The sequence below is a fragment of the Annulohypoxylon truncatum genome (assembly GCF_022578515.1).
Source record: "Annulohypoxylon truncatum strain CBS 140777 unplaced genomic scaffold F4807scaffold_6, whole genome shotgun sequence".
In the NCBI taxonomy this organism is placed as follows: Eukaryota; Fungi; Ascomycota; class Sordariomycetes; order Xylariales; family Hypoxylaceae; genus Annulohypoxylon; species Annulohypoxylon truncatum.
The window spans coordinates 309,788-329,968 of NW_025953792.1; the positions used below are offsets into that span (position 1 = coordinate 309,788).

General features: G+C 47.3%; 7 protein-coding genes across 7 annotated transcripts; 3 read left to right on the forward strand and 4 right to left on the reverse strand.

Moving 5' to 3' along the window:
* Nucleotides 1-585: 585 nt before the first annotated feature.
* Nucleotides 586-3,666, reverse strand: F4807DRAFT_413745 (uncharacterized protein). The gene is made up of 2 exons (XM_047996898.1): nt 1,225-3,666; nt 586-1,171 (listed from the first exon to the last, which is right to left on the reverse strand). The coding sequence occupies exons 1-2, from the start codon at nt 2,945-2,947 to the stop codon at nt 639-641; spliced, it is 2,256 nt and encodes a 751-aa protein (XP_047857131.1). The 5' UTR covers nt 2,948-3,666; the 3' UTR covers nt 586-638.
* Nucleotides 3,667-7,306: 3,640 nt separating this feature from the next.
* On the reverse strand, nt 7,307-7,738 carry F4807DRAFT_413750 (uncharacterized protein; the record flags this gene model as incomplete). The annotated part of the gene is made up of 2 exons (XM_047996899.1): nt 7,307-7,614; nt 7,718-7,738. 2 exons carry the CDS (start codon nt 7,733-7,735, stop codon nt 7,375-7,377), a joined length of 258 nt encoding a protein of 85 aa, XP_047857132.1. The 3' UTR covers nt 7,307-7,374.
* A 129-nt stretch (nt 7,739-7,867) lies between these two features.
* F4807DRAFT_342988 (uncharacterized protein) lies at nt 7,868-8,723 on the reverse strand. Its single transcript, XM_047995387.1, has 3 exons — nt 8,556-8,723; nt 8,178-8,507; nt 7,868-8,105 (listed from the first exon to the last, which is right to left on the reverse strand). Exons 1-3 carry the CDS (start codon nt 8,571-8,573, stop codon nt 8,001-8,003), a joined length of 453 nt encoding a protein of 150 aa, XP_047857133.1. The 5' UTR covers nt 8,574-8,723; the 3' UTR covers nt 7,868-8,000.
* F4807DRAFT_413752 (uncharacterized protein) lies at nt 8,692-10,221 on the forward strand. Its single transcript, XM_047996900.1, has 2 exons — nt 8,692-9,045; nt 9,125-10,221. Exons 1-2 carry the CDS (start codon nt 8,925-8,927, stop codon nt 10,051-10,053), a joined length of 1,050 nt encoding a protein of 349 aa, XP_047857134.1. The 5' UTR covers nt 8,692-8,924; the 3' UTR covers nt 10,054-10,221.
* A 1,950-nt stretch (nt 10,222-12,171) lies between these two features.
* F4807DRAFT_450265 (DEAD-domain-containing protein) lies at nt 12,172-14,183 on the forward strand (the record flags this gene model as incomplete). The annotated part of the gene is made up of 5 exons (XM_048000108.1): nt 12,172-12,461; nt 12,516-12,709; nt 12,769-13,206; nt 13,263-13,754; nt 13,807-14,183. The coding sequence occupies 5 exons, from the start codon at nt 12,172-12,174 to the stop codon at nt 14,181-14,183; spliced, it is 1,791 nt and encodes a 596-aa protein (XP_047857135.1).
* Nucleotides 14,184-15,177: 994 nt separating this feature from the next.
* On the reverse strand, nt 15,178-17,497 carry F4807DRAFT_413758 (cytochrome P450). The gene is made up of 3 exons (XM_047996901.1): nt 17,018-17,497; nt 16,205-16,966; nt 15,178-16,136 (listed from the first exon to the last, which is right to left on the reverse strand). Exons 1-3 carry the CDS (start codon nt 17,242-17,244, stop codon nt 15,485-15,487), a joined length of 1,641 nt encoding a protein of 546 aa, XP_047857136.1. The 5' UTR covers nt 17,245-17,497; the 3' UTR covers nt 15,178-15,484.
* Nucleotides 17,498-17,959: 462 nt separating this feature from the next.
* On the forward strand, nt 17,960-20,104 carry F4807DRAFT_413761 (uncharacterized protein). The gene is made up of 5 exons (XM_047996902.1): nt 17,960-18,235; nt 18,284-18,743; nt 18,792-18,884; nt 18,933-19,508; nt 19,565-20,104. Exons 1-5 carry the CDS (start codon nt 18,101-18,103, stop codon nt 19,744-19,746), a joined length of 1,446 nt encoding a protein of 481 aa, XP_047857137.1. The 5' UTR covers nt 17,960-18,100; the 3' UTR covers nt 19,747-20,104.
* The last annotated feature ends 77 nt before the right edge of the window (nt 20,105-20,181 follow it).

Consider the following 20,181-nt stretch of genomic DNA (forward strand, 5'->3'; position numbering starts at 1 on the left):
TTTTTTGGTAGATGCGAAAAGATTACTTCCTCTCCTATATGCTCATGCAACTCTCACAACGACCTTCCACCCCAACGCGCCGGCCTCGCGTATAGCACAGGCCAGACATCCTCTCCTGCGGCGGCTAATCACCGCGTTCCAGCCCCTCTCGGCGCAGAGTGCACGGACCAAGATCTCGAGGTCGGATCCGAACTGCCTCCTACGGGTTCCGAGCTTCATTCGAGACGAGGGGCTCGGGCTCGGGGGATCAATACGCTCTACCCTACTACGGGATGACGCGGCGGTGCTAGGTCGCCTTTCCAGATCCAGGGAGCCAGGCATGCGAATCGGCGGTACCGCGGTAGGCTCCATACCAAACGACGACGAGAGCGAGGACATGCGGGACAAGGAGGGCATGTCAGGAGACTGGGGTGGAGCAAATCCGGTTACGCAGTCAATGACGAGGAAGCGGGGTAACTTGTTAGAGACCGAAGACTGGGATGAGCTCCTTGTGTGAGTGCGGGGTGCAGGCTTGCTGAGTAAATCGTCTAGGCTGCTGGAGGGTTGGTTAATGAGATCTACGAGGTGAATCGCGGTATAATTGTAATATCTATGAAGTGGGTGGCCTGGCGTGTGTTAGTAAAGGCGGATTGCGTACCTCACGGGTCGGAGGGGAGCTCACCTGTGATATGTGCCGGGCTGGAGGACTTCCCATTAGTATCATGGCCGCCGACGTCGATTTGTTGAATGGTAGGGCTAGTGGGTGATTTAAAATATTTAACATAACTGGAGGCAACGCAAGGGTGCGCCGTGACAAAATTAACATCATTAGTAAGCGTGAAGTTGTGATATTCGTCCTGGTCAAGTGAATCATGAGAGATCGTAAACGTCGTAGAAGCAGGGTATGTACGAATTTCCGGTTCCTTCTCCTTGCTGGGTTCGGAGAATGGATGGAAACCCTTATCTGCTGTAGGCGTTGTGCTTACGCTATCTATCGGAGCGTATAAATTCAACGACTTCAGCTCTATTCTGATGTTCGAAGGCGGCGACTTCACATATGCGTTTTCATATGGAATAACAAAGTCTGCCGGTAGCACATTAGAAGGCTCGGCATCGCCTAGAACATCAGATTCTCGTTCTATGATAGTTTTGCCATAGATCCGAGCTTTTCTCCCCGTTCGAGCAAGGTCGGCTGCAAGTGTAAGTAGCGTGGAATAAAAAAGATTTGAATTCTCTCAGGCTTACCTGGCATAGTATCAACAGTGACATTAACCCACCCCTCATCAAGCCCGCGTGGAACTACGTCGCTTGATATCCAGCCCATGCACTCTGCAGCACCTTGACCGGCGGCCAGAACGCGACCCACAATGCAGGACGTGCTCCAGAAACTCTTCCCGCTGTAGACGAATCCGCCACAAAGGCTGGCTCTCGGACCAAGCCTTGGCAAGGCATTTTCGTCAACTTCGAGTAAAGCTGACATAAGATAATGAGACAGCATGTCACCAGGTAAAATTAGACCGGATATGTATGACTTCGAAAACCAGCCAGATGCATGCAGAGCTGCTTCGATCTTCCGTCTCCTAGATGGCTGTCTTCTTTTAGGAATAGATGACTTGGCATTAGAGAAATATGAAGACCGTCGTGAATCAAACGAAACTGGAGGTGCCGTGATAGATGTTCCTTTACCTAGCGCCATAGCCTTCTCAGCTACTTTTGGTCCGGAGAACTGTATATCTGGCCAACGTAGCTTGCGCGCAAAATGTATTAGTCCATAAACTTGTCTCTCGGTGTACCTGCCCTGAATTGCGTACGCATATTCGGATTGAGCATTGTGACGATACTGGCTATGGTCAACATGATGTGCTCCATACATGTGCTCATGCTTTAGATTCATCTTGCTAGTTAACGACGAAAGCCAACCTTTGGGCGTGGATGGCTCAGAGTGGGACGTGTTTGTTTTCGTGACGTTGATGTTTTCGAGCCATGCTCGAGCAAGGATCAACGACCATTTGACGGAGATGTTTGCCTCCTTTTCAAATCTACGAACCTCGGACGCCTTTAGACTCTCGCCCAATCCATTCTCGTCACCGTCGGTGATGGCATCCAACCGGATGAGAAGCTCGCAGGCAAGAAGAATTTGGAGCAGCAGCCAGTATCGTTCTTCGCTTCGATCCTGGGCGTCTTTCCCCTCATTTATCGAGACCCCGTCAAAAATCTCATCGTCCATGGGGAAGGCCCACAAAATTTGGCCGAGGCGAACTCTCCATTCGACACGGGAGAAATCAATCCAGGCATTTGGTGCACCCAACACTTTTACTAAGGCCGAGATCTGTACAGCAAGACTGTAAGGATCCTTGGGGTCAATGACCCTCGTCGGCGGATAGAGAATTTTACTGAATAACTCGGTGTAAAAATCCTGGGATTTCATCCGGATCCCACTTCTCTCCGCCTGGTACCTCTCCTCATTTTTCATCAGCTGTTCCATGATGGTCGAGTCGTCCAAATGGCGCAAGCCGTCCTTGGACGTGATGAGTTTCTGGCGTTGTTCTACGATCACATGACCCTTAGAACCCAGGCTGTCGAAGCCATACTGCTCCTCCTGCAAGGCGTCAGCGACAGAAATCTCCAAAGCAGCTTGGTAACCGATCGTGCCCTTTTCTAGGCCTTGCATGCTAAGCATGCTTGGCCGTTCCTGACACCTTGCATTAAAGTGAGGACGCTTCGTGCCGGGCGGCGATGCCACAGACATGGGGTCGCGATGAATAATACGCGGCCACGCAGTGATACAACCCCAGGCATCGTCGGTGATCTGGACGTGGTCAGCTAGGTCTCTGATGCCCAACTCGTCATTCCAGGGGAAAGCCACGGATGGGTGCGGGGCTCCGGAGCCGTGACCTTGAGACCGAGCGAAGAATTGCGGAGCCCCGGAGAAGAGTTTCTCTATTTCGATTTCAGTTAATGAAGCCATGATGCGTTTTAGCTTCAGCACGGGTTTGGGAGGTCTGCCATCGACTTTGTCTATCGTGCCCGGGGGAGGCGGAGACGGAAGTGGTTTGTTATAGTTGAGAGAGCCTGGGCTGCCTGGGGAGCGCGGAGATAACAGCGGCCTCTCAGACGATGTCCGCGTGCTCGAAACTTGGCGTGATGCAACCTAAGTAATTAAGCAATTGTTAGTTGCCACTGACAAGTCTATAACAACTCGTCGAGTCTGGTATTGGAAATTATGTAGATGTAAAAACACGTGCTATTGCCTTATACCAAGACAATAATCTAGCTGTGCGGTTTAATAGTTCCTGCTATTCGAATAATTGAGAAATGAGAATAAAATTCAAGAAAAGAAAAAACAGCGCAATGCAGGGTCTAGGCACGAAGAATCAGCTGAGGTCAGAAGACGATTTTAGGGGGTTTCGCGTCTTAATCCCACATTGGACTGAAAAGGGAAAATTGTATTGGTTCCAGGTTTCTGTAGGTTTTTGTACTTCTGATTCGTACTTCGAAATTGTATGTATTTGAGAGCTAGGGGTTGCCTGCAGGTGCTTCGTGCTGCAACTGCTGGTAGAGATGGTAGAAATTGGGAGGATCGACTCTTGTGAGCTGTTTGGCAACTGTGCCAATTGTTGCAATTGCTGCAATACTCCAATCCGCTCAGCAAATAATAACGAACGATGAAGAGTCAGGTACCTGGTACCAGTTGGCAAGTGCCCGAAAAGGGATGGGGGATAATGCGTTTTAGAGGGTAGGAGCGGTAAGGGTAGCGGTAGGGGTTACTAAAAGAGGAAATATGCTGTAGGTTACAGTACCGTGGTTTCCGCAGCGTTGACTTTCATTGGTTTCTCCGCACCACTTACACCTGCACCTGTGCCAGCACCGAATGTACTTGTACTTGTGCCCGTCCCCGTTTGTGCACGGCGTGCTCCGAATGCGCCTAAGCTCCCAAAGGTTAGGCCTAAACCTAAAGTTAAAGCTTCTGAAGATTCCTTTTCGTTTTCGCCTTCGTCTTCGCCTTCGATTTCGAGCCCATCTTCATCAACATCCCGTCGTTGAGAATCTCTTTCTCCAATTTGCATACCGGTCGCTCTGATATCTTTCCTCAATTTATTCCGTGCTCGTATGGAGTTGGTCTTACGAATCTTTTCTCTTGGCCGACGTATAAACCCTCGAATGCCAGTGCAATCAGTCGACCGTTTCTGCCGGTTGCCATCTCTTGGTTCCTTGGCATCTTTAATGAAGACCAGTGCTGAACGTTTAAACACCGCCAACGAAGGCATCCTGATGAACTCGGCTTGTGTCGCTATTCGGCCGTGCAAGGCGTCAGGCGTGACGTCCAACGGCATGCAGCGCAAAACTTGCATCGAAATGTTACAGAACGAGTCTGTCGTGTGTCGTTATGATAGTGTCATGAGTGCCATGAGGACGACTGCCAAGCCAACCACTTCCAGTTGGGATTAAAATGGAAGCGAAATTTCGAGCCCAAAGAATACAAAATAAGACAACTTAAATCATCTCACAAAGTTGATGGTGGATACACTCGACAGCCGGTGTAAATGTCAAGATCGCACCTTCGTGAAGATCAGGCTGGGCGGCGCAGCCTATTTTTAAAAGCAAATCTTACTACATAGGTAGGTTCTTATGTCACTTATCCAGCATTCGGAACCTATCTCCCTATGTATATCTCGGACCGGTAACCTTCTCCGAATCGTCAGGTCTTAGTGTATGCCATGAGCCGCCAAGTTAGCGTCGAAAAGTGCCGGCCTTCTGGAATCCACGATAGATGGATTTGGGGTCATTGGTCTTCTCACCCAGCAAACACCCTTGCATCCAGGCTGTGATAACCATGGATGGTGAGCGATATAATCAGCCGGTAAGCTAGATATCGTGCATATGTCCAATTTGTTTCAAGTCAACTTCACAGCTCATAGGTCCCGTACATGGAGTGGACAGGGACTTTTCGCTGTACGGATCTCTACGGATTTGGTAACTTCAGAATCCCCTGGCGAATAATTTCGGTCATTCGACTCCAAAGGCCAATAGGACCGTGCGCTTCGCGCCCCGGCAGTCGTGGCATTCCTCGAGAGAAAAGCCACACCGACATTAACGGGCGTTTTATACCATCCACGTTGTTTCTGGGGCTCCAGGGCTCAACTAGTAGTTTCAGCTGTCATGCTTTACGTGGCTTGTGTGGGTGGTCATCAGAAGTTCAAAAGATAGTAGATCCTAAGATCCACCCGAACCGGACTTTCGAGCCTCTTCCGCTTTTCTACTACCCCGTTCGGGCCGCGAGTCCATCCACTTTAGATAGGCAACTTACGTAGTATGAGCTACTGCCAATTGCAAACAGCCTAGAGTTTCTACGATACATTAGAGCGTGACCTAGCTTCTATTATTGTGGGAAGTTCACGACCTATCTGACATTTCGAAACAATGCCAATAATACGAAGTTGTATTGACCTCGATTTCTAGCTTACAATGGACACGTCCTTTGGCTTTTTTTTGGTTAGGTCCCGAGCCCTACGGTAATGGGTCTTTTATCTCAACTTCAAGCCGAAAGATCCGGCTATTTTTGTGAATTTACATGGTACACACTAACCAACCTAGGCCGAAACACAGTCCCTAAAACCGTGTCCGTCTCGAATATTTCAATGGAAGTTCTCAGTTCTTCTCATTGACTATATACCTGTATTTAAAGCGATATTAAATTTGAAGTCGCCATATCCGATATGATGTGAGAGCCTCAGATGCGACTATTAGTCAGGTAATATTATTACCGACTACCCAGCTCAATCGTTCGATTTTTTGGAGTTGATATCTTGAGAATGGTTGCCGGATGACTATCCTAGTTAATGTAAGTTTCACCTGCATATGTCGTTTCTAGCGTCTACCGATTTTCGTCCTACTGATGCATCAAGGATCCCATAGTACCTTCGGTGCTGACTGCAACTTTTCTAGAATCGCTCAAAAGGTGACAAGGCTGTCGATCAGCTGCAACTAACGGCGATCATAGGCCAACCCACCTCATCTGAAACAAACGTCGAGATCCCCAGAATCTTACGTACCTACAGCTGAGTTGGCCTTAAGCCGTGACTAGCTAGCTCTTACTGTCAGACAGACAAGTTGTCGTATACCCTTTGGGTTGCCCACCAACTACTGAGTAACAGCAACGACTAATTGATGTTAAACAAGGCTTACATCATTAACTAGATTCTTATGTTGGTAATATAAGTTTTCAATCGGTTTGTGTCTTCCGATGCATGGGTACTCATTCAGAGCTACGCTCATTGGTGCAACTTATACACATTTTAAGCCACAGCAATACAATCCAATTAATAACACAGGTTACAGTCCCGATCTCTTGCCAAGACCACATATGTCAATCTAATGTTTCGTGGGTAGGTATAGCTATATTGTCTCGCAGGAACAGGCCTGTACGGCCACGGTGTGTCGGATCGGATATGATTCCGCGGATAATTGTTGTCTGTCGAGAACAAAAAGTCCCGACGACTGCTCAGAACCAAATTAGCGGCAGATATGCTCATGGAAGGTGCGGGAATTAGAGCCCAAACGTCTAGCGAGTGTCCAGACGTTGGAGCTCCATCCGAAAATCCATCGGCAGCCTCTTATAAGCCCGCGTGTGGAGTTGAGACATGTTTCATTATAGCCACTCCTGGGCAAAGTGGGATCTTGGTGGTTACGGATACAATACAATATGTGCGGTGAGCCGCCGTGGTCAGAAGTCACTCGGTGACACCAGCAGCCTAGCATACGAATATGCTCGTTTATCTGGTTGTTGAAAACAAACGAATCCGAATGTCAACAGTAAATCCTCTCTATTAGTAAGTCTTAATATTAGGCGCCCCTTCATTGAAGGAACAAGTAGGAGTAGTCGCTTCGACGAACTCCCTGTTCTTCTAAGGACAATTAGGAACCACCACCTCTTTTTGTCTCTGCGCTCCTGGAGTTCATTATTGGGTCTAGAAGGCGATTTGTTGCTACTATTCCAATATTATATCGAGCATAGCGGCTCCACACGTTGGATTAAATATGGACAAGGCAAACCGCAAGCTTATTCAAGATGACGGATGGCGCCACCAAGATACTACTAACTCGTCCTCACGAGGAACCAGAAAACCAAAAGTAGGTTTAGACTCACAAAACAGCACCCGGCGCCGTGGGCTTGGGACTCGTAGGAATAAACGAACGTAAGCTCTAGAGGTCAGCGGCCGCCGATGATCAAGAGGCTTCCTAAAGAGGGGCACTTCTAAAAGCCCTGCCTTCCAGAATGCCATTTCACGATACTGTGGGTGGAGCAGCAAATCGATTACATAAGACATGGTAAGTTGAGTAAGGTAGTATTACGATGAGAGCTAGGGTGTGTTGCCAGCACCTATTCAGTCATACTCAGAAGGAGTAGTACATTGTCCTTCGATATTCATAGATATTCGTAATAACAATCGGAGTAGGTGTGATGGCGTTAGCAAACTGCTGTTGCATAATGCGCTGCTTCAGCAGTAGTTGAGAGCGGGCTAGGACACAGGGGAGGGTTCCCTGACTTCGTGTAGGGTGGTAGGTCGGCGGTAGACAATTTGGCGTAGTCTTCAACACAGGAAGTCTGAGCAGGGCGATAGACATCGAAACCACCTTTGAATTGATGAGCACATTGCAACCCAAAGTCAGCGGGCCGACTTGGTCGTCATCCTATACCCTCCAACACGATTGCGCTAGACTTCTATGGGGCTGGTACCTTGCGTAAACCGACCATGAAAGGCTTCCTGTTCCCAATGGTGTTATATCCACAACACCATAGCCCCTAGTTAGAGGCAGCAGGAGTTCCAACACTAGGATGGCCGATCTCAGAGCCCAACCCAACCCGCCATCATATCATCAAATCAATTTCATTCCGGCAATCTTGGGTATAATGCCTTCCCGAACGCCGCCAAACGCCGCGAATGCCATAAGTACTAGCTTGACAAAGCTAGACTAGGAGTCTTCAAACTCGATAAATGCTTCAGATATATGCCATAATGTTACACGGGAGGCGTGTCGTGGACGACGACTAGTAGATACTTGAGCTCGGGCACGATGACGAGCTCTTGCTTCTTTGTGCGCAGCCTAAGTAGCTTCAATTCATCCTAGACCGACTTGTCAGCCCCTCATTTCGTCGCACTGTAAAGTAGATAGGTAGTCTTTGTAGCACTGCTTACCTCGGAATCAATTTCGTCGACCAAACTCCCCGCAGTGCTCAGAAAAGTCCAAACCATGCTCCCGAGCTCCTGGGCGGCCTGGGTCTCATTGTTGGTGTTGGCGTTGACGTCGGTTGAAAAAGAACCGCCAGCAGGGTTCGGCAGCGGGAGTGAGGTCTTATTATTGCTATCGGTGGCAGTAGATAGTCGCGCGGGTCGGATGGCGGAGATCTGGCCGTTGGTCTTGAGGACAGCGCCGTTGGACCGGTCGAGCATGAGCCATGCTTTGACGCCGGGTTTCTTAGAGAGCCGGTGCAGGGATTCTTCTATGGATTCCGTGTTGATGGTGGGCTAAGTTGTTAGTTAGATACCCTTTTTGTGAAGGAGGATAGAGCTTACTAGAGGTTTCTCGGCCATTTTGTCTTGTTTGTGAATTAGAGGATTACTTCAAGCTCTTCAGCTGTTTGTTGAATATTCCAGTGCCATGGGACTCAGTTTTAGGGGCCTAAGTAAATAGCTTAAGCCACTTCAGCCACTACGTAGCATCGCTAATAAGCCACGCCGATAAGATAAGAGCGACATATTGTAGCTAACCTGAATTGGATTATGCCGCTAATTACCGCCAAAAAGTTCAGTTGCGACTAAATGAAGGACATCAAAATGAAGAATCTTAACGCAAGATTCAAATGATTACGCCGAAATGATACTGCAAATTGCCTAAGTGAAATCGTTGCACCGAGTCTTTCTGGTCCCAATGACCGAGTCAAGATGGGTTCTAGTGCCAAGAAGAAGAAGGAAAAGAAGAAGGATTTTCAGAAGCCCAAGCTGAAAGTAGGAAAAGCCAAGCCAAAAGCTTCCAATTTCACAGATACCAGCTTTAAATCCAAAGGTATGATATCCTTCCCACACATATGTCTCATATATTATCATATTATGTAGTTCATGACTAATTAGCCGCTCATTAATAGCTATCGTATTACAACAGCAATTGGCTGAGAATGCGCCGAATCCGATTGAACGATTCAAGCATAACCTGTCTCTGACGGCCTCCCGCACAGATACTCAACGCAGAGATGCGCTATCGTACCTTGCCGGCCAGCTGTCCACCTCCCCGCCGACAAACCCTGTAGGCACGTCGACGTTACTTCAAAAACTTCTGCCCATGATGTCTGATTCATCTGGACCCGTGCGGAACCAGTTATTGAAGCTATTACGGAATCTTCCTGCTGATGAAGTCCGGCCCCACGTTGAAAGGATTATGCTTTACATCCGAGGGACCATGACGAATATCTCGCAGGAAGTCAAGGACGATGGACTTAATTACATGGAATGGCTGCTTGATGTCGCTGGAGAGGACGTCGTCTCAAGTCCTGGCTGCTGGGTCAAGCCGCTTCGAGACTTCATGTCCGTGCTAGGATGGACAGTCAAGATCGCCCCGGCCACCACGGCGAAAAGCGGATGGACATCCGCGCCTAGAACAACGTTCGGCGCCAAGAAATACGGACAATCCTTCCCGCGACAGATGCTCATACTCTCTAAATTCCTCGAGATAGGATTTAAGCCGAGTGAGCCCACATCCTGGTCTCCCAACGATTGGTTTGGCAACATAGGCCACGTACCGCGGACTCCAGACCCATTTGGATATCTTGGTTTATTCAAGCCTCCCAGAGATGAAGATGGCGAGATCTACCGCAACAGGGAGGACAGACAGGACGTCTTTCAAAGAAGATTCATGGCCGCGGTCGAGACCGGCGTAGATATGGCTAAGAAAGAAGGGGGAACTGCTGGGAGAGCTGCAGCAACGCTGGATCAGGTTCTGAGAGATGGGATGGCCGATTATGAACAGAACTCACGACTCGACGATGATGATCACTTGTGGGATGGATATATAATGTAGCTAAATCTCGATACATCATCGATATACTCTACGAACAAAACCTATAACCAACAAATTTGCCCTTCCGTTCCAACCATACACTTGACGTGTATATAAACTTAACTCACCAATATCTTTTCTAATTATGTATCGTATCCTCCTTTTATATCAGTCTGCTATTACATAATAGTCGAAATTCTTGGCAGCCCCCCTATGTACCGCACATATGTGCCTAAACATAATTGTGATAGACTATACACAAGTTATCAAGCATTAAACACGCGATAGTCCTTATGTGCCTCAGATACCTGTGTCAGGCAAATTTTGACTTAGTTCATGCGACATGACGAATCTTAGTTGTTTACTAGGTATTCATTAAAACTTCTTCCAGATTTCTCAGGTCTCTTGATAAATTCCCAATAATCTCTGCTTGGTCTATTCGCCTTCATATTTACTGCCTAGTATCTAGGTACCCACTACGTCCATGATTTGTCACCAGTTCCTACCCAATATGATTATGGGCTCTGAGTGACTTTGCAGTGGCAACGATTAGGCGTATACTATAGTAACTGTTCCGGGCGGCGGATAATTGTTCCCACTGGAGATAAAAGTCATCGACAATGGATATAAAAGAGCCGCACTGGCTTCCAAGGTTTTATTATGGCAACCAACATGAATTCAATGAAGCACCTTCCATAGATGCTATCAGTACAAGCAAAGGCCCCTTCCTCATAAGAATACTGTACCTAGATACTAGAATCTCCCTAGTGTTACCTTGACAAAGGCAGCTTCGACCCTTCGAGATAGGTATCCTAGTAAATATAGGTACATACATCAGTTTATGTATTGATATGCATAAGTGTATAAACGTGACGTAACATCATCACCATCATCGTCGCTTCCCCCTTGTCACCTTAGAACTCGAACGACCTTGCCGCGTGAGCCCTGACCGATCATATAGGTACTTATCTCCCAGGTGTAGTATAATGGACATCACTCGTACAATCAACAGCCACATATAGACAGCTGTTGCCAATCCGCAGAACAAGCCGCCTTTGAAGCCACCGCCTACTGCCTAGTGCCTGGAAAAACTATTTAACACCAGGTGGGATTCCCTCTCAGAATTCTTCCCACCTTCTTCTTCTCACCTTCTTCCCATCTTTCCTTTGTTTACCCAATCCTTTTGCCAACACCCTTCACATCATCATTCGTGAATCTTCTGAACAGATCAAATCTGCTCACAAGATTCATCCACAGTGAAAGGTAAGTATCATTCTCATTCTCATTTTCAAAAAGAATTTCCTGTCTCCGTTACCACCACCATCACCTTGGTCATCGCCCATAAAATTATATCCCATCCCAGAAAGAACTTCACACACATCTAGGTACCTATACGTTTCTTAATCCTTCTTGTCTCGCCACCAGTAAAAACACTCATTTCCTTCCCCATAAGCCTCTGCTTCCTACCTGTCTTTCACCATAAGGTAATCATCTTCTCCCTCCCCTTCAAATACGAACCTTACTTCCTCGTTGCAAACTCATCCGTCGATCGCACCCGTTCCTCCTACCGTTCGGTAAACATCCTTTTACGTGTCCCACACCTTCCAAATATCCATCCATCTTCCTTCATGTACAAAAGTCACCAAGGCTTTCCTACTGTATACGCAATAATTTCCTAGCCCCATTTACAAAATTAAACAACTCCTACCATCATTCTGCTTTACCGGACCCTGTATGGGCCCTTATCTCCTCCTCCGATCTGGCATTAAATTTCTAACTTGATTTTGCTAGGCACTTCGTTGATCTTGACAATCTGATAGGATATGTAAGTATTCATTTCCCCGGGGATTTCCTTGTTTTTTGCTATGCGCCTTGTCTCTCCACCGACTGGATGTGTATTTTTTTTCTCGCGAGTCGCACATCCAAGTACCTATACGTCTTCCGAGTTATTTACACTCGGAAGCGCTGTGCTCGACTTGTACATCACGGGGAATGTCACATGAAGTGGGCTTCTTTTGCTTGACCTTCAATTTATCTCGCCATACCCAATCTTGAGAAAGAAAAAGAAAAAAATCTTTATATCCATGCTAATCAAATTTCTCCAGCCTTTACGGAACGACTATCAATCAATCAAGCAATATGTCTGCTGACTGGGGAGTCTCGGATATGAAGGCAGCGCTTCCTGAGCAGGCTGCCGGCTCGTCCAAATCGGAGGCGCCTAAGCGCCCTGAGAAGCCGGTCGGTGATTGGGGCCAGCCCTTCAATTACGACTACACTGAGACCGATGTCGACCGCCAGTGGGGTGGAAATGGAGCCGTGTATGAGTGGCAGGGCGAAGAGGGTGAGGTTGCCCCTGAGAATCCCGAGCTGGAGATCCAGCTGTTCGGTGCTCCCGACGAGCGATTCGGTGCCGGTCTTGACATCTCTAAGTAAGTCTTATTTCCATAAGTTTCATGAACTTGATAGTCAACTAACTAAGCTAGGATCTACTCTATCAACGTTTCCCAGGAGGGTGAGACGCGAATTGCCCCTATCTTCAAATTTGAAGCTGCCGGTCTTCACCCGGTTATGTTGAAGAATGTCCAGATGTCAGGTTACGTAACACCGACCCCGATCCAGAAGTATTGTATCCCAGCCATCAACATGGGATATGACTTGATCGCCATTGCTCAGACCGGTAAGTTTTCATACTGCTATTGAATATGAAGGTCTGTAGTTTTGTTGACTCTATTTCAGGCTCAGGCAAGACCGCAGCCTATCTCATCCCTATCTTGAACCATCTGATGGGCAAGGCCAAGAAGCTGGTCCCTCGTCGCCCAACTCCCAAGGAATTCGACGAGGGAGCCAGCCTCATTCGAGCTGAGCCACTAGTCCTGATTGTCTGCCCTACTCGAGAGTTGGCAATTCAGATCTTCGATGAAGCACGCAAGTTCTGCTATCGCACCATGTTACGCCCTTGCGTCATCTATGGTGGAGGCCCGATTCGTGACCAGATTCAACAGATTGGACGAGGCTGTGATCTACTTATCGGCACCCCTGGTCGCCTCATTGATATCATGGAGCGCGGCCACTTGCTGAGCCTTCGTCGCCTTCGATACTTGGTGATCGATGAAGCCGATGAGATGCTTGACACCGACTGGCAGCCGGAATTCGAGAAGATATTCGCTGGTGGAGGTAAGTTGACACAATCCGTCGCAATGATGTATTAAGTTTCTAACTTTTTATAAAAGAGCAAGAGGAGAGCAATGTGCGATATATGCTTTTCTCCGCTACGTTCCCCGGAGCCGTTCGTCGTCTCGCTCGAGACCATCTCGCCACCAATCATCTTCGCGTCAAGGTCGGCCGCATTGGAAGCACCCATGAGAACATCAAGCAGGACATTGTCTACGTGGAGCAGCACCTCAAGCGAAATGCTCTTCTCGACCTTCTCTATTCCATTGAGCCCGGTCGCACGATTATCTTTGTCAACAACAAGCGCACCGCCGATGAGATCGACGACTTCCTTTACCACAAGGGATTGCCGTGCACCTCTATGCATTCAGATCGCACTCAACGTGAGCGAGAGGACGCAATGCGAGCCTTCCGCGCCGGAAAGGCACCTCTGCTAGTCGCCACCGGTGTGTCTGCTCGTGGTATTGATGTACGTAACGTGAAGCATGTCATCAACTATGATCTCCCGACTGTCGATCATGGAGGTATTCAGGAATATACCCATCGTATTGGTAAGTTACCCTTTGATATGGATAGTTAACACGGGCAACTAACACCACATAGGTCGAACTGGTCGTATTGGTCATACCGGAACTGCAACCTCCTTCTACACGGAACGTGACGAGCCACTCGCTGAAGATCTTACCAAGATCTTGATGGAGACCAAGCAGCCTGTCCCCGACTTTCTTCAGTCGTTTATTCCTGAGGGAGCTGACCCCTCTAACTTCAAGATCGAGGACGACAACAGCGAGGACGAGGACGAAGGTGGAGACGACGCTTGGAACACTGAGGGCTCCAAGCCCGCCGGAGGCGATGATGCCGGAGTCGCCAATGGAGATGCCTGGGGTACCGGTGCTCCTGTTGAAGAGGCTTCTGGTGATGCCGAGGGTGATGCCGGTGCTGGCTGGGATACTGGATCTACTGCCCCTATCCAGTGGTAATCTCTTCTGAGTACTTGCCTTTTTTGCCAAGCTCTGGCGAATATCTCGAGATTTTCTTGAGAGGCCCCGCGATGCGCATGGTCTCATACTTTCGTATTCGCTTTGCATTTCTGTTCTGTCTGAGAGGCATCAACGAGGATGTCTAACTGCCCTAATGATCTTTCCCCCGTATAGAGACCAAAGAGGCTTATCGCATGCAAAGGATACGAATTTCTGATAGCCGTAGATAGGATCTCTGAATAAAGACTGCTCTGCCCCCTATGAAGTTTTACATACTTCTCGCATGGTGACATGTTTCAATTTTGTGCTAAAATAACATGCCTTGGCGTATCCATGAGGTCAGTTCAGTGACCTCATTAGGTGCCTCTGTGTCAAATTTTACTTGGGTTCCTATCAATACTTTATTATTGTCGTAATGGTAGGATATAACCTGCTTTAGTTGACTCTTCAGCAGTAATTCAAGACTGGTGTTTTGAGGTTCCAACACTTATCCCCACCATAAACTTGCCGATGAGTGCTCGTTTACTGAATTGAACTTTCGAAAGCATTTTATTGGCTCTATAGCTTTATAGCGGATAAGGCGGTAAAATACGTTAAATATCTAGGCGCATTTAATAGCTAAGAGCGCTGTAATTACCGGCAGTTTGCAGCCCGCACTATATCCATACCTACCAGGTAGGTAGTATTATGGATAACAGACTCAAGCACTAAAATCCTCAGTGGATAACCCGTATCTATGAATGTGCTAAGGTGTCACGGGCCATAAGTTAAGTATCCGAAGTACCGCCTTTTTTTGACAATATGAGAACTTGGCGGTATCCACTTTTTCTAAGCTATACCATTTTAAGCGATCTACGCTTAGGATATTTTCAACTACACTTGATTTTTCTTAATTCTTTTAAATTTTTTAAGCATTATTCTTATTAAAATAAATATATGTGAATAATGATTTTTGGGAAAATTATTATAATATATAATTATTTAATATTTTCAATTTTTGGGATAATTATGGTTATTTATTTATTGTGAAAATAACTTGATTTGATATGGAAATTGCAAGAGCCTCAGGAATACGCTAGCCATAAATGGCAAAGCGTAGAATAAAGTGGATACCGCCAAGTTCTCATATTGTCAAAAAAAGGCGGTAATTATTTTAGTAAACACGCCCTAGAACTACCAGCGGGTATAGTACTATGGAAGATAGGATGTATGTGTTTATGAACTTATCACTGTATCGCGCAATTATCTATGTAAGCCTCCGATATTCACGATGTCGTCATTCGCAATTCAAGGTCCACTAGTTACGTTGCCGTTCTCCGTCGCATCCTGACTGGAACCTTGCCCTGAGGAGGCACTGTCCCAAGTGGATATACGCCGGATTGCAGTTCCATGTCTGATTTATTCGCCAAAATCTCGCAGTCATAAAGAGTGACCATCAGTGCCAGCGTTAGAATGTTTTGACGCTTGGTAAACATCCTACCCGGGCAAGCATGTGGACCACCGCCGAAAGGTACCCATGAACCTTCAGTCCCGCCAAGCGAAAAGTTTAGAGCATTTGTGTCAGGATCTCTCTTGAGAAAGCGCCCCGGCCAGAAACGATCAACTGGGTAAGCAGAGTTTTCTCCCGCGCACCAGAAATTGGGGTCCATCGAGGCTGGCGTGGAACTGGCAATGCACCAATGGTTTCGTCGAATAGTCCAATTGTTGATATGGATGTCACCTAATTCCGGATAACGAATGAGAAACCCGTGGACGCGTAGCCTTAGGTTCTCAGCGAACACGGCTTGCAAGAGTGGCTGCTTCAGTAGCTTGGCAACATCGAATGGTATCTGGCTGTCCGGGTCTGTTTGGACGCATGCTCTTACTTCTTCTCTGATAGCCTGAAGGAGTGTAGGATCACGAAAGGCTTCCAAAGTAATCCAGAACGAAGAGATGATAGCGTTGGTATTTGCACTAATTATATCACCAGTCAGATACCTAGGTAGGTAGGTATGATGCGTGAAGATAGAGTTCGAGCTTACCTCCAAATGAACGAAAGATCTTCGGATGCGATAGCGACCGCATCAAACCCATCCATGCTAGAGAACGTCTCTTGTCTCTCGCGAAAGAATCTGCATCCCCAGAATGGGTCGTTCCCCTCTCCGTCAACAGCGTCAGGGGTGAAATTTTGTCTCGCCCAAGCATGCCAGTCAAACACGGCGGCCAACGCTCGATCTCGAGCTTGATGCGCTTTTGGATTCATGAAGCGGGGAGTTTTAAGGATGAACTTGGTAACATTTTCGTCGATAGCCCACATATCCTGAGCGAAAGAAGGGTGCCGTAGCAAAAGGGCAGGTCCAGCTAGAGAGTCTACAGTCGCGGCTGTCAGGGCGGACTTGAAAATATACATGAAATCCGGGAGGTAAGACCACTCCGGGCCTATGTCTAGAGTGGTTAAGCGCTTTGTGGCATTCAAGTAGAACCGGCGGAAAAGGGATGATTGTCCGGGTCCTAAGAGAAGCCGTTGCTGGGAGATTCGGACATGATATTCGACGCGATTGCGGTGTTGCACCATAGTTCCGGGGTATGGTTTAGCATGCTCTCCCGAATCATCCTTGCGATATGTTCTCTCTGCCGTCTTCGGAAGTAGAAACACATTTGCAAGGAAGAGGCGGTGGATAAACAGGGTGGAAGCCGAGCGTTGTCTAACCAAGTCATGTATTTCTTTGGCTCCTTGGACAATATAGAGCTCCCGGAACAGAGTCTTGAGCCGCACAGGCTGTCGTTTCCAGAATGCGGGAGAACTATGATACGTGTAAGCGATGGCTTGAATATATGGAAACAGGTGAATGTACGTTTGCGAAAACCTTAAAGGATCCCAAAGAAAGGCGAAAGGAAGGGTCCCTAATATGGGTATGGCATAGGGCACGAGAGGCGGCCGTTGGTTCTTTTCATGACTACCTTTGGTAGTATGGAATCTTGCACTGGATAGCATGTAGCGGAGTACTGAAATACAAACGAGACATATGAAGACGTTAGATATGGGGAAGTCAGAGACGAGGGCAGCCTTAAAGTTCTCCATATTGTGGTTAAAGGGGTGGCACAGAAATTGACAGGAAACATTGGTATCATTGGGGGATCATCCAGGCTTGAGATGATATGCAGCTTTTAATCAAAGAAAGGCCAAGATATATTCCTATCCTCGGACTTTATATCACATTATATCGGAGGGCCTGCTGGCGCAGAAGGACGGAGGCAAAGGTTGAAGCTGTGTAGACACGCCGCGGCCCGGCCCGATAGGGGGGCAGTAAACACGTCAACACCTCAACTATCACCAACCACTACGAAGCTATTTATATATTTACTTTGATTTAAATATATGACCGGTGTGTGTACTGCCTACATATTAAACTTATGTCTCCCAGATAGGTAGTAAGGCTGGCCAATACACCGGAGACAGCGCCAACAAGACATAATTCTAACGGGTAAGACATCGTAGGTTGCGCAGTTCTAGACTTGGAAAGTGTGGTGATCGCCGCCAATGATTCGTTGCAGTGGTATGTAAGCGGCTGTTTCTGCTCGTCTAACGGAGGGTTGGATTATGTAGTTCGAATCGAATCTCTAACTCGATCGGCTTCTAATATGTCATTCAAAGTACCTACTATGTAGTATCCATGTCTCTGCCTAGTTCCATACAGGTCTCCGATGTCAAGTGGGGGCTATATTGATAGGGAACTGCAGCCTTACACTACCCATAGCTTCATGACCAGGACCTGAGTACTTATGTAGGTAAGCATGCCTTTTCTTCATGCTCTTCCGGTGTTATATTCAAGTCTAGGTTCCTGGCGAATCCTTGTCTCTACCTTAGGTACTTAGGTAGCTTTTCGCTAGAATATCTATTGAGTTTCTCTCTTTACAGGACCAACCGCTTAACCACAATGGACACTATGAGTACGCAGTCCTTGAATTGGACTCTCATCAACGAGATGGCCGCTGCTCTCACGCCAGAGCAACGCGATCAGGCCGATTGGAGGATCCGCAATACCGGAAAGCTCCCAATGGGCGACTTCCAGGTAAATATAGCGCCAGTTCCAGACACACATGCTAAACGTATCTCGTAGATAGCTATCGGTTGCCTTTTTGGGCTTGCATCTGTGGCATTTTTTGGCCGCATTACCATCCGCGTGGTATCTCGTCGCCGCGTCTTCCTTGACGATTGCTTTGTTATCGCCAGCTTCGCATGCCTAGCTGTTGCAACCGCCATCTTCTATAAGCGAGTTTTAATGATTTATACTGTCTTCGCGCTGATGAGAGGCGATGTGGTTATAACATTGATGGCTTCTCAAGAGATTGACGACGTCTATGCCCAGATGAACTGGTCTTTCCCTTACATAACGTTTCTGTGGACAACCATATTCATGGTCAAGCTATGCTACTGCGCATTCTTTCGCATACTTCTACAGTCCATGCCAAAGGCTCTCATACGATACTATTGGATTACGGTTGTTGCGACGGTCGTTTCTTGGATGTACCTGGTGTTGCAACAGCTGATAGTCTGTCCATACTTCGGATCGAATTCATGTAAGCTCCAATACCCCAATCTCACGATTGTCACTGATAAGGTCACAGTCAAGTGCTTTCCCACCCTTGCTGTGTCTGAAACGGTGTTGAATTTCACTTTTTGGATTGGGCCAGTTCTCGACACTCTGACGGACGTCGCGGGTATGAGCAAAATTTCAAAGCTTTGGAATATTCTCTGACGATATTTAGTTGTCTCGATCCCTATTCTTATCCTCCGTAAATCTCAGATGGAGATGCTAACCAAGATCGGACTTGGCGTCTTCCTTTGCCTCTCACTGTTTATGGTGGCGTGCTCCATAACACGCGCGGCCGGCACGTACTATAACGACACACTTGACAGTCCATGGCAGGTTTTCTGGCTACATACTGAGGCATGCGTTAGTGTGCTAATGGCCTCCATCACCGTCTACCGATCAATACTTGTCAATTCAAGCAAGTTTTCTAGTAGCTTTCAGAAATTTTTGAACAGGATCATAGAAAAGCGCGAATCTGACAAGCTCGTGAACTCGAAGACGCTCACCAAAAAGGCACAGTTCGGTCGATTTTTGCTTTCAAAGATACCCAACGCAACACTTACCGGCCTTGCTACCATGTTTGGTGGACCTGATCATACTCAAGAAGTAGACAACGACATGTCCATGCTGAACTCAACTTTCGATATGAGAGAGACAGATTACCATGAGCACCTTGGAAAGCCGCAGCCACGACCTATGCCATCTGTGCCATCATCTCGGAATATGGGCGAGAGCATGGGCTCTCGAGAGGGTACGTACTCCTAGCCTGGTACCGTGATTGGTTCCAAAGCATTAATATGACACTAGAATCATGGAAAGCGTCTCTAGCCAGTACTCGTGTCGCGAATGAACAAGCTACTGAAGAGCAACAACGCCCCCGAAACCGTATTGCTGCTTTCTTTCTGCATATTCTATTCCCCTCGTCACACCGTGTGATCCTGCAGCATCGAAGTGTCGAGACAGGGCAGCCCAGCACTGATGTCTCTTGATCCATAAGGCTTGGCATCGCAAAAACTATCCAGTCACCTTTAAGTTGTCTTAGGGGAAACGATGACATGATTGCTCGGATAACAGGAATAATTTCGTATGATTACAGGTATTGAATTATCAGAAATTGGATGGAGAAAGGTAACATTCGTTCATATGTCGTTTAGATTCATCCCACGTATAGTTCCTCTACGAATGGAATATGTCAATTATTTGTAATCTCTGGTGGAGAGGTGTGACCACCCTTAGAACTGCAGTGTTCCCGTCTTAGCGCTGATTGTTTCTTCAGCTTGTACGACTTTGTTGGTATCAGTAGGTACTGAAAGGGGGAGTAAACGATGTTGTATTTCTTAAGTTTAAACTCTCGTCTAAAACGTGAACAAGTTTCTACTTAAACCCTTGATTACGTAACCACTTTCACAGTACCTAGAACTGAA

What these genes read in the sequence shown, in the direction of transcription:
- F4807DRAFT_342988 (XM_047995387.1), bottom strand. An exon ending in TCGACGAAATTGATTCCGAG is followed by an intron (nt 8,106 to 8,177) that starts GTAAGCAGTGCT and finishes AAGTCGGTCTAG; the next exon opens with GATGAATTGAAGCTACTTAG.
- F4807DRAFT_413745 (XM_047996898.1), bottom strand. Translation starts at nt 2,947, where the DNA reads ATGGCTTCATTAACTGAAATCGAAATAGAGAAACTCTTCTCCGGGGCT. An exon ending in CACTGTTGATACTATGCCAG is followed by an intron (nt 1,172 to 1,224) that starts GTAAGCCTGAGA and finishes TTACACTTGCAG; the next exon opens with CCGACCTTGCTCGAACGGGG.
- F4807DRAFT_413758 (XM_047996901.1), bottom strand. Translation starts at nt 17,244, where the DNA reads ATGGAGAACTTTAAGGCTGCCCTCGTCTCTGACTTCCCCATATCTAAC. An exon ending in CCTTTAAGGTTTTCGCAAAC is followed by an intron (nt 16,967 to 17,017) that starts GTACATTCACCT and finishes CACGTATCATAG; the next exon opens with TTCTCCCGCATTCTGGAAAC. An exon ending in GATCTTTCGTTCATTTGGAG is followed by an intron (nt 16,137 to 16,204) that starts GTAAGCTCGAAC and finishes TGATATAATTAG; the next exon opens with TGCAAATACCAACGCTATCA.
- F4807DRAFT_413752 (XM_047996900.1), top strand. Translation starts at nt 8,925, where the DNA reads ATGGGTTCTAGTGCCAAGAAGAAGAAGGAAAAGAAGAAGGATTTTCAG. An exon ending in TACCAGCTTTAAATCCAAAG is followed by an intron (nt 9,046 to 9,124) that starts GTATGATATCCT and finishes GCTCATTAATAG; the next exon opens with CTATCGTATTACAACAGCAA.
- F4807DRAFT_413761 (XM_047996902.1), top strand. Translation starts at nt 18,101, where the DNA reads ATGGACACTATGAGTACGCAGTCCTTGAATTGGACTCTCATCAACGAG. An exon ending in TCCCAATGGGCGACTTCCAG is followed by an intron (nt 18,236 to 18,283) that starts GTAAATATAGCG and finishes CGTATCTCGTAG; the next exon opens with ATAGCTATCGGTTGCCTTTT. An exon ending in CACTCTGACGGACGTCGCGG is followed by an intron (nt 18,885 to 18,932) that starts GTATGAGCAAAA and finishes GACGATATTTAG; the next exon opens with TTGTCTCGATCCCTATTCTT.